Genomic DNA, 18,051 nt, shown 5'->3' with positions numbered 1-18,051 from the left:
AATTGTCTAAATTGCATATTCTCGAGCAACGGGCAGTTGATTACATTGGCATTGTTATGAAGGGCATCATGAGCATGGGCAGGCGCGTACGCCACCCCACTGAACGGAATATCGGTCGGCGCGATTTTCACATTTGCGGGGGCAAACAAAAATTGTTCTCTTACCCCCCCCCCCCCCCCCCGAGCACGATTATATTTCTAAAAGGGGCACAGCCTTTTGCTCTTATGAAATGATTGTGCCCCTGCCCTGGGTCCACTGCCTTGCATTGTGGTGTTTAAAAAAAGTTTCTATTGCTACACGAAGCTGCTCCGATTCTTTCAAACTATTGTACCTCTTTAAACAGGTAAGATGACCGCAAAATGGGATTAAGCGACAGTGGGGACATAGGTATAAAAAAGGCACATATTTATCGAAGGGCAATTACGTCAAAAGTAACAAGGGAAACTTATCAAATTTGAAAGGGAAACTTATTATATGTGAAAAGGGGCATTTATAATAATAGGAAGGGGATCGTATTAGAAAAAGAAAATGGGTACGTATCAAAAGGGAAAAGTGCACTAATTTTTATTAAAATGGAAAAGGGGGCACCTGTCAAAGTAAAAAGGAGCACTTATCAGGATTTATTAGAATGCAAAATGCACTTATTATAAAGGAAAATGGGCTCTTGTCAAAGTAGAAGTGGCACATATCAGATTTGGATTGGGGGAATCAACACAGAGGTGGAAAGGGGGGGGGGGGGGCTCCCCCGGGAACGCCACCTCTTACTGTTACTCAGTGGCGTAGCGTGGGTTCAGTCATGGGGGGGGGGGGACAACAGTCTTTAGTCTACTATAACAACGTTTTTCAACCTCATCTTTTTTAGTCACGGCATCTTTAAGGAGTTGAAAAGTTTCGCGTGACCCTAAATCCGAATTCGTCAAAAAGGATTCGTTGTCCATCCCTCGCAGTACACATAGACGTGAGGGCCTCTTGCCCCGAAATTAACTAACCGGATCTGAAATATTGCGAGCGAGTAAAATTTTCAGTACTTTTATTGTGGAAAAAATGTAATTTAGTCATCAATATACACTAGATAAAATTGAAGAGTTATCAACGTTGCGAGAATTGAAGCGAACGAGGACAATAAAAGACCCTTTGTTGTAGTACGGTATTAATTTCATTTCGATATAAAATACAACAATTAAGGTTCTATTCCCCGGTTATATTCGGGCAGCGAGGTGCCCTAATATCATCATATCATCATATGGGAATGGTTATGGCCCTCGCTATCTGACACTATCCCGTTTCTAAATTTTGCGAGCGAGCGAAGCGAGTAAGACAAAAGTATACTTTATATCTCAAAAATGTTATTTCTTCATCAAACCTAGCGAGATTTCTTTATATATTTGCGCATCTTGCAGTTTCTGAAATTGACGTTATTTCAAAATACATGTATGCTTTTGATATAGCCTAACTAAAAATATGCCTACTCTCGCGACGTATAATAATAAAAATTATAATAAAATAAAATTAATGCACTTCTTACAGAACATTTCATTTGAGACTTATCATGTTGTCCCTACGTTACTGATTCACATATAATCCTACATTACTATAATTTTTTTTTTCTTCCCCCCCCCTCACTTTATCACTATGAGTATGATTCTATTTGTACTTAAATTTCTGTAAATATGTTCACTTATTATAACTTGAATATTTGTTTGTAAATTGTATTTTCATTGTTTTATATTCTTTTATATGTAATCACGGCCTCGCTGAAAAACAGCTTTTGCTGAATGCGGGCACAATAATGTATTATGTTTTTAACCGTGAATAAATAAAATATACCATACCATACCATACTATCACGTTGTTTTTCCTTTTCCTTCATCTTTTTTGTTTTGCCATTCGTTTAGGCGGGTCGTTGGGACGCCCCCTGTACCCCCTTAGCCACGTACGCCACTGCTACTACCGTGCTACTACTACTACTACTACTACTACTACTACTACTACTACTACTACTACTACTACTACTACTACTATTACTACTACTACTACTACTATTACTACTACTACTACTACTACTACTATTCAGGGGCGTCTCTAAAGGGGGGGGGGGTGTGGGGTGCGACACCCCAGTGTCAGGATATTGTCGGTAAAATTGCGCTGCCGTCGGGGAAAAAAGGGGAGGGGGAAAAAAGAGGGAAAGCATAAGTATGTTGCTGTGTTGGGTCAGCTGTATCGGTATTCTTGCTCGATCCTCGTGTACTATATATCAATGCAGAAGTTTGAAGCCGGTGAGATGTATAATGTCGGTTGGCCGACAAGTTTTTTTCCCTACGAACTATGACTTTTTATTCGCTATGACGACTTCGAGAGAGACTGCAATTATAATACTTGTATTTTCACGAAGTTTCACTTTCCTATAATATCAGCTAAAGAAATCAGAGGTTTAAATTTTTCGGGTAAACTAAATTCAAATAAGGATTAAGAGTCAAGAACGTTACAACGAATAGTATTTTTTTCTCTATTTTTAATGAAACGCCAAAGCTTCCGCGTTTCGCGCGGGAGGGGGAAACTTCATTCAGATAAGGATTAAGAGTCGAGAACAGTACTACGAGTCGTCTTCTTTATCTAATAATTTAATTAAACGCCAAAGCTTCCGCGCTTTGCGCGGGAAGGGGAAACTCCATTCAGACAAGGATAAATAGTCGAGAACAGTACATCGAATCGTCTGCTTCCTCTCATAATTTATGGAAACGTCAAAGCTTCCGCGATTCGCGCGGGAGGGGGCGGGGGGTTATGAATTCAGACAATTATGGTTAAGAGTAACGAACGGTACAACGAATCGTCTTCTTTCTATAATAATTCAACGAAATGCCAAAGCTTCCGCGTTTCGCGCGGGAGGGGGAAAACTTCATTCAGACAAGGATAAAGAGTCGAGAACAGTACAACGAATCGTCTGCTTTCCTCATAATTTAATGAAACGTCAAAGCTTCCGCGCTACGCGCGGGAGGGGGGGGGGGGGGAGGCGCGGATCCAGGATTTCTTAGGGGAGGGGGCCCAACTTTTTTTTGGCACTCCAAAATTTAAAAATTTGCACCCCCCCCACCTTGAGCGCCAGGGGGGGGGGGGGGGGGGGCATCGCCCCAAAAAAGGTAAAAATCACGTTTACACGTTTTTTTTCCCAGGGGGGGGGGGAACTGAATTCAGACAATTAGAGTCGAGAACGGTACAACAAATGGCCTTCTTTCTATGATAATTTAATAAAACGTCAAAGATTTCGCGCTTCGCGCGGGAGGGAAAAAACTGACTTCAGACAATTAGGGTTAAGAGTCGTGAACGGTAGATAAATCGTTTTGGGGTTAACCCCCCCCCCTCAATTTTTTGTCAAATAAAGAAAAAAGAAGAAAAAAAAAATAAAACAACTGACCTTACCCCCCCCCCCCCCCCCCCCCCCCCCCACTGAACGAAAATCGGTCGGCATAATTTTCCAATTTCCGGGACAAAAAAAAAAAAAAAATGTGCTCTTACCCCCCCCCCCCCTGATTCAGCGGCCGGCTGGCTGAGTCGTTGCGAAAGTTTCGTCGCGATTTTCAAATTTTAACCCCCCCCCCCCCTTGAAAAAAATCCTGCGTACGCTACTGGCTATGATACTGACTAATATTTGACGAAATAATTCGTATATTTATGTCGTCGAGGAAAAGGACCATTTGCGCATCCGCAATTAGATTATAGAAAGTATAGATAGTTCATATGAAAAACAATTTAGCTTTCGGCTCCAGGTTCTATAATTATATAGGGTTAAATTTGTAGACATTGGGACGTTAAATTTTGTCGGTAATTGGTGGCTAGTTCTGTCGGTAATCGGTGGCCTCTATATACACCCCCCTTCCAACACTGAAAAAGGCGCGCGACGCCCCTGCTACTATTACCTATTACCATATTTCTACTACTACTACTAGACCCTAGTGATGATTCTGATGATGATATTTTCTCGTAGCGCATATTTATACAAAGTCCCTATGCGTTTTGCATAGTATTGCATAACGTTGATGTATCTTTCTCTACAATTATCAAATATGTAATTAAAATGATATAGACTGGGGTCTACTTATAGAAAAGTGATTAATGAAATAAAATAGCTCATTTAGATCGAGCTTTCAGATTTGAAAGTTGTTGTTTAAACATAATGATGCATGATCGCCATTCGTTTATCTACATGTGTAATGTTTATTCAAAGAAGTTTTAAATTTCATGAAATTAATGAAAGAAGTGATGGCGAATATCATTACGGATTTATCTATGGGACTTATTGACGTTCGCGCGCAATCCTTTTAAAACCCCGCGCTTGTCCTATTGTATTGCTTGAACACGTGTGGAGACATTTCAACGCATTTTGCAACGCCACCGTAATTTTGCAGTACAATTTGGACGGCCTATAGATTTCAACGCAGAATCGCACCGTGTGTTATATTTCGTGTGGGAAGACAAGAAAATTCTTCAAAATGCCTGACTCAGATTCAGAAGAAGAGCCTACCATAGCTTCAGACGTCGTCGTCACCAAGTATAAAATGGTTGGCGATATGGTTAACGGTAAGTTGGACGAGTTGTCTATGACGTTATTGAAATGACTGATGAGAAAAACGAAACATTTATCGGTGGAAAAGTTGTACCAGATGGATCACTCACGAATCGTGCATGTACAGATTGCAATGCAGTGCAGTGTGGTGTATGCATGTGTTGTGTGCGTATGGATATTCATTCATTCATTTTTACCAATGTCCAATGCATGCTCGATTGTGGAAGGTAGATCTACATAGTCTAGACAGAGTCAGAATGTTTAAAATCTTTTATGGCATATATATACTTCTTCCTGCAGTCATAATAATAGCTTATGATTTGAAGGGAATTTGCTATTGTATTAATTTGATCTGTTGTCGATGTGAGCTGAGCCTGAGCACATGATTTTAATTATAAATTTGAAAATTGTAGTGTGTTAGCTGTTGAGACCCAACTTGACTTAAAAGTTTGAGTTCAAAATCAAAGACTATGAAATGTTAAAATGATAAAGAGCATTGAGTGATTGGCTGATTATCTGATAAATATTGTTTTGTGTGTAAAAATGTAATTCTGTTGTGAAATCCTTTCTTTATTTCACTTCTAAATAAAAAGATTGAATTAATATTTAAAAGTGACAGAATAATCAGCTTGTTGGTTGTGGGTTGGTCATCAGGAAGAAGAGAAATACAAGATCGGTACACACAAGAAGCTTACAATTAGAAATGATACAAACAGGCGACCGCTTAAACTAAAACAACAAAGTGAGTCCTGTGGCTAATTAAAGCTTGACTATTGATCGTACGATTGATGAATTTCATGTTATGTTTTAATGACACGTTGAAAAATTGTGTTTCAATTACTATACTCTATAGGTCCTATGCGAAATCATTTTTGTGCTATGGGGCCTTGGACTTGTGTGACATTGGCTATTAACTTAATCCAAAATGTTAACTTGATATCCAATATGGTAGCACCTTCAAAAAATTATTCTGAAATTGACTTCATGAAGGAAAATGCAATTCTTGCTTCTTACATGATACTCTCATCGTACTCCTTCCCTTTTTTCCTCTCAAATTCTGTGAGCATTCGTTTTATGAAAGCAGGTACCAAGTTTACTCTGATTAATTTAATACTTAATAATACCGTGAAGACATATTTAATATGCTTCTGCTACCCCATTCTTTGTAGGAGCTAACATAGTTCTCAAGTCTTTACTTTATTTTTCTCTGTTTCTCTCAGATGTCCTGAAGCAGGTAATGGTCAAATGTGTGGCAGGTGCAGAGGTCGTCTCCATTTGTGATTTTGGAGACAAGACTCTAGAAGAGATGACAGGCGGGGTCTACAAGAAAGACAAAGAAATGAAGAAAGGTACAAAGGGTATTTTGAATGAAATGAAATGGTATTGAAAAGAGCAAACAATGTAACTGACTATGTTTGCAATTTCATTTTCAAATGTGCTCTTAATTTGTTTTCAATTTAGATAAAAAACTTAATATTGGACCTGATATAAGCATTTTCTTTTAAATATTATATCTGCATGACAAGTTTTTTGCTTCTTTTAGCTGATGGGTCAGATTATATGAGCCTGTTATTTTGGTGAGGTTGTTTGTAGAATAATAATACAGCAAACACTGATAATGCTGGAAGGATAGGAGGAGAAAAAGTTACTCCTCTTTTGATCACACTTTAATCTTTTTCTTGCCTCATTAACAATGTATTTTATCTTCAAATATTTAATGGATGATGAAATAAATTAAGAGTGAAAAAGAAATAATTTGAGTTGTATATTTCCAATTCATAAGAGGAACGAGTGCAAGTAAGTGAAAATAATTTATTTGTTTGTTTTCAGGTATTGCATTCCCAACATGTATATCAGTCAACAACTGTGTATGTCACTTCTCACCGCTACGGAGCGATAAGAAAGTCGAGCTGAAGGATGGGGATGTTGTCAAGATGTAAGTATAACATGACACAAGAGGGTGTCTGAGGTTTGGAGGGTGGAGAAGTTGTGGGTAGGGAGGAGTGGCTTTAATCTGTATGTTCTGACAGTGTACTGCAAAATTTAAATTAAAGAAAGTAAATACATAGGAGTAGTGAGCAAGTATGTTAACAAAACTCCATAAGACCTCTGGAAAAAATATTTCTGGTTGAACAAAAGAGGAACAACCTCCTAAAAAAAACCTGTAAGGTGGTCCCACTTTTAAGATAGAAAATCTATCAGAGAGCTCCTGTTAATAGAGAAGTAGTTTCTACATTACTGCAACATCAATTAGTCACCACTATCCAGAGCTAATAGATGTAAGAGGTGTTGGAGCATGGCTGGCTGTCGTATGCTAACATCAATATCACCTCTACTGGTAGCAAGATCTAAGGAATTGTACAACGCCCAGACAATTTTTCTTCATCTTAGGCCATTACTCATTGAAGCGTCTCTCCCAAGACGTTTATTTCCAAGTCTCTATTTCACGCATTCATTTTTTTGGTTACACTTGACAGCAAAATTGTTTCCAAAGTTTTTCTCTGTCAGTCTTGTTAACCATGTTTAGAGATATTGGTTAATAGGGTATTGCAGACCTGCCAACCAGTACGATTTAGTCGTATTTAGTACGATTTTTAGAAGCAAATATGACAGTACGATTTTCCTTAAAAAAATTTTTTAATTAAAAAAAAAAAAAAAAAAATTAATATTTTGTGTGTGCCTCAGCCATTTTCAATGGCAAAATGTCCATTCTGTCCTGTAAAGTATCCTGCAAGCATCTCACATCGGCAATTTGGGGATGTTCATTGGTTCATCGAACACACCAGTCATGACGAAATCATTCATATTCAACCAATGATCAATAAAAAAAAATCTTCCTGTAGGTTGAAATTGTAAGAGCCATTGATCCGCGTAACAATCCGTGTTTATTTTCAAGAATACAACTTTTGTTAGTAAAATACAACTTTTGGGACTAAAGAATACAGTTTTTGAACTCCAGAGGTTGGCAGGTCTGGTATTGGATTAGATTTGGCTCAAATGTCAGTGGTGATAATTCAATTTACATCACTATTATTGCCCCTGTTTCTCTTTGACCTGCTAGTGATCTTGGTGCCCATGTAGATGGCTTCATAGGCGTCGTTGCACACACCCTGATTGTCGGGGCATCGTCTGACAACAAGGTCAAAGGTCGAAACGCTGACCTTCTCAGGGCAGCACACACAATGGCTGAAGCAGCATTAAGGAAAGTCAAGCCAGACACACAGGTAGGATATTTAATTAATATTCTCTGTAGAGAGTTAGAGTATGTAGGATGTTACAATGTAAAGTTTTTGAGCCAATATAATCAAGATGACTCGATGTGAATATGAAGTGAACTTCACAAACATGTTTCCGAGAATACTTTTATGAATTGAATGTGGTGAGTACTTGAGATGCAGACTTTATAAATGTACCTTGGCTAAAAAGAGGTCTGGTAATATTTCTTTTACATTAATATCAGTAATGATGTCTATTTTACAGATATTAATGGTGACCATTCACCAAAATAATTTTCTCTATATTTATTAGGTAATATATTGCAGCTTCAAGTATTAATGCAATCCTTGATACATTTTTTCTCCTCCTCATGCTCGTCCTAACAATTTCTGTGCATAGTCATTGGGAGTGATTTTTCTTTGAACAACAAAGTATTTTTGATGGTTGGTTCCCCAGAGATTTCATTCTTAATGTAGTTTCTCTCTGAATATTAGCTTTTTTTGATGCATCTGCAATGTTTTGTTGTTTATTTATCTTTGTTCAGAATAATGAAGTAACGGAGATGATCCAGAAGGCTGCTGAGTCTTTTGGTTGCAAACCAGTCTCAGGGATGTTATCTCATCAACTCAAGAGAAACATCATCAATGGTGAAAAGAGTATCATCCAAAACCCTACAGAAGAACAGCTGTAAGTTATCCAACCCTGCGCCCTCCAAACTTGCATATTATGCCATAAATTAAAAGTTAATAATTAAAAGTTTAAACAATATAGGTGCATTGTGCTGTTTGTGCCTCCACCCTTAGTTGCCTACTTTTTTTCACTCGCTATCTATTTAACACGTAAAAGAATTTATTTTGCAACAGTATTATTTTGTGGAGGTATACTAAGTTTTATCTGAACAAGGATTTTAAGCCTGTTGTACAAGTGGTGTCATTCCTCTAGAATTAATGCCACAATAAATAGTGAACAATACTACTGATAATAGATGCTGCTTGTAAGTATCGGCTTGCATGGTGATGTAGATATACAGTAGGCTTGCGGGTGCACCATGTGAGAGACAGAGGGAGGATTGAGGAGTCCTGAAAAGGAAAGGACTCTCTGTAATCTTTCTTGAGGGTGTGTAGTCCTGAAAAGGACTGTTGGTATAGTCTTGAAAAAGACTGTTGGTTATCTTTCTTAGCTTATAGTTCTAAGGAGAACTATAGCGCTTGGAGAGGATGAGTGGCGGGTACACATGAGGAGTTGTACCAGTATTTACAGGTAACTCTGCTCAAGTCATATCTGTTGGAACAGCAAAAATAGTTTGCCTTAAATGCAAAATTACATGTAGGAAGTGTAAATAAAACATGTTTTTCATAGTTTGGTCGACAAAATTGATTGACTTAGGAAAATTCGACTTGTGCTACTTCCCGTTTACTGTACTACATTGTCTTCTATACCATCAGTATGAAAAAGTGTTGCCAGTCTGCAGTTTGGTTTACAAGCGATTGGGATTCTACTATGGATTAAAAAAAAAACGTATTAAATATTAAGGTAGGTGAATTCTAGATTGATATAGACAATGTTTTTGTCATATTCTGGTCAGAAATGTTCTGAATTATTTGTTTTGTTTCCAGGCGAGAGCACTCCAAGTGTACCTTTGAGGTTCATGAGGTTTATGCTATAGATGTACTGGTGAGTACAGGAGAAGGCAAGGCTAAAGAACGAGAGAATAGGGTCACGGTCTACAAGAGGACCGATGAAACTTACCAGCTCAAGATGCGTACCTCGAGAACATTCTTCAGTGAGCTGACCAAGAGATTCACCACAATGCCTTTCTCACTCAGGTAAGTCAACTACTGTAAACGCTGTTATTTTCGCGCGATTAATTTTTCGTGCTGAGCGACCCCAAAACATATTCGCTGGTTCTTAAATTCACGTTGCACCAAATTCAGCTCACACAAGAAGTCATATTATATTTTTGCGGGTTCTAAAATTTGCGGACAACCAACCTAAGCCTGAAATCCGTGAAAATTAATGTACCACAAATATTTCTGCGTATATTTTACAGTAAGTGGTAGGGAAGGAAAGCTTTAGATGTTGTTTCTATCAGTGAATCACTGTTGGTAAAAGGGATGCAATTAATGAATATTTCTTTTGAAACATCTGTATAGATATATTTTCCGACTGATTCACTGGATGCCTATCTTGATTTCTAGTAATGATGGGGAATATATTCTTTAAAAAAATCAAACAAATGTGCACAGAAATGTTGTAAACTACAAATAAATGACTACAAAGATATTTTGGTAGCAACTGATTGCTAAGTAATGGGCAAAGAAATGTCTACAAGGAAATAAAACTATTTGTGCCACTGTTATGCGACATGAAATCTAGAATTTATTACAAGTCAGTTTTCCTCTAAATTTCCTTACCAGAACATAGGATCAACCAAAATCTTGATGTTTTATTTCTTTTCAAAATAATAATAATACATTTATAGAGTGCAGAAACTATCCAACATTAATATTAATCTGATAAAGCGAAGAGTATGAATTGATGATTTGCTGAAGTTTATGCCATTTCAACAGCGGAATTTCATTTAGAACTACTCTTTTATATTGTATCAATGATATTAAAAATTACAGATTTTAATGTCAGGCTAATTGTTGAAAGGGACAGCATATTATTTTGTCACAAGTGATTTGGAAGTAACTGATCAATTTTGTCAATGTTTTTGCAAGAAAATCAATAAAACTTTCTTTTTTGATTGCAGGTCGTTTGAGGATGAAGGCAAGGCTCGTATGGGTATCGTAGAATGTCTGAACCACAATCTTGTTGAACCTTATCCAGTTCTATATGAGAAAGATGGTAAGCTATTTACATTTAAATTTTTTTTAAATCTAATTAAAACAAAAAAATGGGCTTAGTTTAGACCAATGTTACCACAGAATGAAAGTCTCTTCTAGAGGCAAGGGAGAGTCCAAGATTCCATCGCAGAACAATCAATTGGTAACCTGTACCAAATATGTTATCTCTCTCTCTCTCTCTCTTGTGATCACATTATCATTGGAACCTATGGATGGATTACCATCAAACTCAAGATATGTATGTTTCTTGCAGAGCCAATGAACTGAGTAGATGTTGGGGTCATGAGGTCAAAGATCAAAGGGTCATACATGTATTTCAGAAATAGCATGTAATCACAATATTCTGAGAACCTGTCGATGGATTACAGTCGTACTTGAATTTGAAAATTGGTTCTGTTTTGGTTACTAAAATTGCTCTATGACAGAGGCATCATTTTCGACTGCGCGCAGTCAAAGTTCCATCTAGTTAAACTTATTTTCAACATTCAAGTCTGTCACTGTTACATGTTAAAAACCCTTGTGGACTGCCCTGTTAAACATAGACCAGTTGTTATTGGAGGATATGACATACAACCTTTACTTGCATGCACATTGTCATGGGTTATTTTTTACTTCAAATAATAATAATGATAATGAACGTTACTTTCATAGCACATCTCACTAACACAAAGAAGTCCCTATCCGCTTAGGAAAAAAGGAAATAGAGAAAGGGCAGAATAAGAAGTGAACAATTATGCCTGATACATAAAAATAATTAATTACAAACAACAAAAATGATACACAATTTCTATGTACATGTAGCATATAAATATTATCTCAGTCCCATAGTGAACCTGGGTTTTTTTGCATGCCATAACAGCCCATGTTATGGTGTGTAGTAAACCCCAGGGAAAGTAAAATGAGTTTAGAGAGCTAATATTTCATCCCCTGATCAATTCTGTCTGTGGGAAATTTGCCCTTTGAACTTTAAGAGATACATCATGTATGGTGCACTTACACATGGGAGTAGTTACAAGTTTTTTAACAAGGACAATGACAAAGAGCAAGCACTTTGTGCAGGTATGTCGCATGCACAATCGCCTTCGAGCATTTAGGTTTAGGATGGATTACTGAATATATCAAATTGATCAAAATTTATTCACGTTGAAATGTATTTTATTTATTAATAAAAAACGCATTTGCAAAATGTATGGAACAGATCACAAAATACTAATGCATGAATGAGGAGACAGCTTATAATGGCAAGGGCCTTATTAATGCTGCCTACAAATAGTTAACAGAAAGATAATAAATCATGACAATGTTAAAAATTGTTTGGCTTTATCACAAGGGTGTGAAAATGTTTGTCTATTTAACCTGATATGTAACACATCCTTGATTCTGTATTTCAGGTGAGTTTGTGGCACAGTTCAAGTTCACAGTGCTCTTGATGCCTAACGGACCCTTGAAGATAACAGGTCTACCGGTCGATCTATCTCTCTATCCATCAGACAAGTCAGTTGAAGACAAAGAACTAAAGGTAAGACCCAAGCATGGTCAGATATACCTCACTCATTTTCCCACTCTAATATTATTTTTTTTCTCAATGTAATCAGAAAATAAGAGGAATAATTACATTTGAGAAAAATCCCCCTTCCCCCCAAAAGTAATATTTTTCAGAGATTGAGAAAGACAATGTGTCTGCCCCCATAACCATGCTACATAAAATATTTCAAGGTTGGTATTTGTTCAAGATCAGAAAACAACTTACTCGTAGATCAAGGTTTGGGAATGTGTTTGATTTTTGCAAGCTTCACTTTGTACAATTAGTAACAATCAGTTTATTATTTTGATAGCAACTTGATTTGTATAAGGACTTTCTGGGTGTATGATCTGATCTGATAGTCAGTTTTCACTATTAATGATGTTGATTTCTTCCGATCTGCTGATCACTAGGAAAGTAAATGTTGGAAGCATAATTTCTTATGCCTACATATAATCTTCTGAAATTAAATTCATTGAAAAGAAGGAATTGCAAAGTACTGATGAAGTGTTCACTTTAAATTCAATTTGCCTATTTCAGGAGCTGCTTAATTCCTCAGTTAGTCGCAAGGCTCAGAAGAAGAAGAAAAAGAAGGTAAGTCGATCAATCACAGAAAAAAAAAGTCCTTTGAAAATATTGATAAGAAGGGTATTGATAAATGACATGTAGAGTGAGCTGTAACCCAATGTCTTATTGTTGGTTTCTGCCATCAAGAATAGATCCCTCTTGTCATGGTTAATGGAATACTGCCCTCTGTAGTGTAGTGGAAGCATAATTAAGGTCATGCCACTCCAGGAGGTCAAATTCAGAGTTGACAATATGCACATCTTTTATGTCTTCAAGTCAGATGTGCCACTGGTGACATTCTTACATTTAAAGACAAGATGGTCAATTTTGTTTAGATTTGTCTCTTATAAGTGATAAAGGAGGCGATGAACAAATGTGCACCTGTACACCCCAATCAGTTATAGCAGGAGAGACCTGGGAGTTACAGTGGTTAAGGTTGCTTTTCCATTCCCAGGCACAGGTGATGCCAAATAATAATAATATTGGGTTCTTGTATAGCACTCATGTCTGTCAGACCTGACACTCCTGGCGCTCCTGATTAATATAATTAATGATGATAATAATACTTAATGATAATAATAATAAGAAGAATATACTCCACCAAACTTGTTCTATAAAATGATTCTCTGTTTGCTATCTCTCATTGCAGGCGGCCAAGCAAGCAGAGGCAGCAGAAGATGAAGAAGCGCCTACCCTGGTCGAGGAGAAGAAACCTACCCTGGTCGAGGAGGAGAAGAAATGATAGCAAGTCATTCATATCTGTGTATAGGACAGTATTGTGTGTACGACCATCATCTCAACGTGTGCGGACAAGATGGTGTAGTTTTCAGTTCCCTCTCCCCCATATCCTATCGTCTTTTAAATTTTAGTTTCTTTTTTATTATTTCTTGCTACAAGTATTTTTTCAACTTGTAATTATTGATTTCTATGGAAGCCACAGTTTTCTGCCGGGATGGTTTGTAAGAAAGTGCAGAGTATCTGCATGAAGCAAGAGTGGAATCTTATGCATTTGTGACCATTGATAGTTTAATGAAGAAGATATAGATCGAGGTTTGTTGGTGAGGGTCAATTAAAACAGGCTATAAGAAAGATTTGGATGAACACAGACGTAGAGATGGATAAAAGTGTTGACTGTACTTGAGCCTTCATATGGGATGCATTGTCTATGGTGTAAGGGCATGGGTAAGGATGAGATTGAAAAGATTGCTTAGAAGAGGGAAGAGCAAATAACCACCACACAGATGAAATTTAAAGAATGTTTAGACATGAGTATGTTATGCAATTATACTTTGAAGGAGTAAAGAGGGATATGAAATCATTGAAGGTCTGTATCTTATAGTCCAGAAAATCAAGGTTTAACTAAAAAAGAGTATGTTTGATTTTTATATCAACATTTAGAATTGGGACCGAGTATTTTGCGGATGTTTTATGATTAGCTATGAATGGCAGAGGGCCTTGGCTGACGTGTTTGTGATTTTGAGATATCAGCCAATATGGGTTTGGGTAAAGTTTTAAAGAAAAAATAAGCAAGATATTTTGATGGAAATGTAAAGCCTGCGACTGGAAAAGGCAACTCTGTAATTATTATCTTTGTATCCTCATTGTTGATTTCTGTTTCCAAGATTCTTTATGTCATGTCAGCTTATTCTTCTGATTGTAAGGATGATTGTAAGGACTGTTACCAAACAATGACGTCATTTGATAAGATTTTCTTCTTTTCATAGCTTGAGATTGAGAGAAAAAGCTTTTAAGATCTGGAAAGGTCATAGAGATAATTGAAATCATTGTTTCTTATTTCAGTTAAAAAGACATGTGGTCGATGTTCCTGGGTCCAATTATTTGCAGTGACGTGCAGAGAGAAAGACTCAGAGATGTTGAAAATGTTAATAAGAGCCTTTTAAGAGATGAAGATTCAGATCTTGATATATGCTCTATGAGCCAAGCTCTTTATATATCAGTATGTGCCCTGGTAGGACAAAATTCATATTTTGTGTAATTTTTTATCAAACCTATTACGGCCTCAAGACAGACTATTCTTGTATACAAGCTTTATGAAATCTTGCTCGCAGTTGTAGTTGTGTTTTGTAATGTCAACTTGAATATTTAGTATGAAGGATCATTGTGTGCCAGTCTCAAAGATGTTTTTAGTAATGAGTGTGAATTGCTTTTTTCTTTTTCCTTGGCCAATTATTGATCATGTAAAATACTTGGTTCAAGTAATGGCTAGAGTCTTCCAAGAGTTTGGTAGTACTTAGTTTAGTTTTTAGATCCTATGTTTGTGGAAAGCCAGAAGTTCATATATATATTCAGGAGACCCAACATAATCTGTAGAATTTGCTGAAAATATAGAATTCTTTTCCCACAAAGTGTAAAACAATCAATGGACATTTTCAATTTGTTGAATTAATCCTTGCTATGTGGTCTTGGAATTAATTGAAAGCTCTCTGATAAACTATCCATAGAGAATTTTATTTTTATCCAAACAAGGTAGATGTGCTCCTCAACAAATTGTATAAAAGTATCTTCTGTAATAATTTGTCTGGAATTTGTGGTTTCTTTATTGGTGCTTTAACTCGTCACCTGCTTTGGTCAACCATTCAGGAAAGTGAGATTGCCATATTTGACATTTGTCACACATTCAGTGCTCATGAACTGTACACAATGTGGCAGTCTCGGGTTTTGATCCATGGTGAAAAATGAGGTAAAAGGATATTTAATTTTGATATGGTCGTACCACATGAAAACATTGACAATTTAAGGGGTGGGAAATAGTCCCCCCCCCCCCCCCCTGCACCAACATGTGATTTTAAATTTTAACATATTTTTTTTGTCATCAAGACAATCTGCTGTTGACGGTCGTTATCTTTTAATTTTGGGCCATTTCCCTGTTAATCATAATTTTTAGATTTTTATTTGTATTAATACGATTGGTATGAGCTGTGGTTTATGAGTTATCACTGTGAAACCAATACTACTTGTAGATAAAACCTTAAAACTTGAAATATTTCAAGGAATTGGGGACCACCATTTACTAAGTTTTCGCTGTTTTGCTCTCAAATGGCTTGTGAAATGTATGAAAAGAAATTGTGAATTCTGTGTTCATGAATTATGTATCGTTTGTCTCTAAGAGTGATTATGTAATCAAATTATTAATTGCTTTGTTAGATTAAGCCCTCATTGGTATCATTTATAGATAGCTTTTGTAGAATAAGCAACTATGATCCATATCATTTGTGTATTCAACTATTCTTTTTCAAGTAGGAAATCTTGACAAAAATCTAGGAATTAGTTGAAGAGATGACCGTCTTTGGTGGCGATGTTTCTGCAGGCAATGGGCACATCTGTATGATCTGATGTTATGTCTTAATGACGTATGTGATGATGAAATATTTGAGTAGTTTTAGGGATGGGGGATTGCCCGGTACCGTACAATCAGTCATGTCTGTGGTCTTTTGCTTATTTTTTCATTCTCAATCTTTATGTTCTTTTTCATGAAAACGAGGAGAAAATAAAAGTAAATGCCAGGTGATCACAATAAACAAGAAGAAAGGAACATTTGCTGAGCTTTGTGTTTGTGTAAGAACCTACTGTAGACACAAAAACTCTTGCAACATGAAACTATCAAGATTTATTAACAAGAGTGATTTTAATGACCAGAGACTTCCAAATTGCACCCAAAAAAAATCAGTGTTCTGTCAGTTACTCAATTTATTACTCATTACTGAATGAAACTTTCTTGAATCTGAACCATGTGTGAAATTCTGAAAGTGTCATTTGCTGAAAGGTTGCTAGTTTTGACTGTAGATGGACCTCTGTGAAAAGTGAAACAAATCCCCCTCACATTGATGTATAGATTCTAAACGTGCAAATAATTACCATCTTGGGATGGTATAGGAAAGAGAGATGACAAGGAATGAACAATGGAGACCGTGAGAGAGAAACTAGAAGAGAGAGAGAGCGAGAGTGAGATAAATAAGGGGGTGGGGACGCTGAGAGTCGAGGCGATGCAACTAATTATCAAACATTCATGTATCTACATTACATTGGACTTGAGAGAGAGGGGGTATGTAAATGAGGAAAATATGTGATGCAATTATTCTCAAATGACGATTGCTTCTACCTTTATTTTGTCAGAGCTAAAGGGTTAGGGTTTTGATTTCTGTACAATAAAACTAGAATCTTGTGATTGTATTTAAGGTTGGACTTCAGGTTATTTATAGTATTGGGGCCAAGGTTGGAAATTAAGAATTTGGTTTATTAGTGCCGGAAATTGACTGTAGAGTAATTGTCAACGAAGCATGTTGTTCTACAACAAAAACGGTACACTTTTGTATGAAATAACAACACACATATTTTCCGTGATATGCAGTATAAGCTTTAATATTCAACTGATATTCCTCCAAAATTGGTTGACAGTATGATACATGCATAATAATAATAATATTTAGCTTTTATATAGCACTTAATAAAATGTTTCTAAGCGCTTTACAAATATACTATCACCCGGTCATTGGATTCAGTGCTTGCCCGCACACACTGTGTGTACAATCTCCACTCCCTGGGGAGCATTCCAGCCAGGCGTTACTTGATGCTCAAAAACTGACCAACATTGACGGTCGCATCCTACCGGGTACCCAGCATACCATGACCAATTTTCCACACCGGGATCAACTAGACAAATTGCTTTGTCAAGTACATTCATAGATACCTGTAGACATCCAACTAGTTTTAGAGGAAATGATTTTTGATGAGCCATGCTGCTTTTGTGACTCCCAAAATTTGTTTTGATTTGTTTGCTCATTGTGATACTGGGGTTAGCTAATATGGTACTCATATTTAGATGGTTTCCACAAGCGAGCACTAACCAATTGAATACCTTCATGCATGTAGCTCTACAGCTAGTACTGTTAATTCTCAAATGAATGTAAGTTGTACTGGTGTCATCTCTTAGATCATGTGGTACAAACTTTCCACGAAGCTAATTTCAAAGGTCTGATAAAAGTTAATAGTAATGTGAGAATCAATGCCTTCTCCTTCAGACAGAACACACAAATCAAGGTTTATCACACGTTATAATAAATATTAATATCGATATAAAACTGATAATATAAATATCAATCATTCAATAGCTAGCATCTAGCATAATACATTGAGCAAAGCATGTTTAGCATTACTGAATACATCCTTAGTGTCATGATAACATTAAATGAATACAAGTAATATACTGTCAGCACTTATTAAAATATCACAAATCACAACCAAACATCTACCTACATAATTTGATCCATTCATCATCATGTTTATATTACTGTTTGCACAAAATGTTGAAACACAAT

The 18,051-nt window shown here is 36.6% G+C and overlaps 1 protein-coding gene across 1 annotated transcript; it reads left to right on the top strand.

Annotated features, from left to right (window-relative positions):
• Window positions 1-4,350: 4,350 nt before the first annotated feature.
• LOC576641 (proliferation-associated protein 2G4) lies at window positions 4,351-16,268 on the top strand. The gene is made up of 10 exons (XM_775100.5): window positions 4,351-4,575; window positions 5,782-5,910; window positions 6,392-6,497; window positions 7,623-7,785; window positions 8,322-8,464; window positions 9,394-9,603; window positions 10,533-10,627; window positions 12,018-12,145; window positions 12,689-12,742; window positions 13,365-16,268. Exons 1-10 carry the CDS (start codon window positions 4,488-4,490, stop codon window positions 13,455-13,457), a joined length of 1,209 nt encoding a protein of 402 aa, XP_780193.2. The 5' UTR covers window positions 4,351-4,487; the 3' UTR covers window positions 13,458-16,268.
• The last annotated feature ends 1,783 nt before the right edge of the window (window positions 16,269-18,051 follow it).

Source organism: Strongylocentrotus purpuratus, unplaced genomic scaffold (assembly GCF_000002235.5).
Source record: "Strongylocentrotus purpuratus isolate Spur 01 unplaced genomic scaffold, Spur_5.0 spur5_contig_870, whole genome shotgun sequence".
In the NCBI taxonomy this organism is placed as follows: domain Eukaryota; kingdom Metazoa; phylum Echinodermata; class Echinoidea; order Camarodonta; family Strongylocentrotidae; genus Strongylocentrotus; species Strongylocentrotus purpuratus.
Note: the sequence above shows the minus strand (reverse complement) of the source record. Positions and strands in the feature narration are given on the sequence as shown.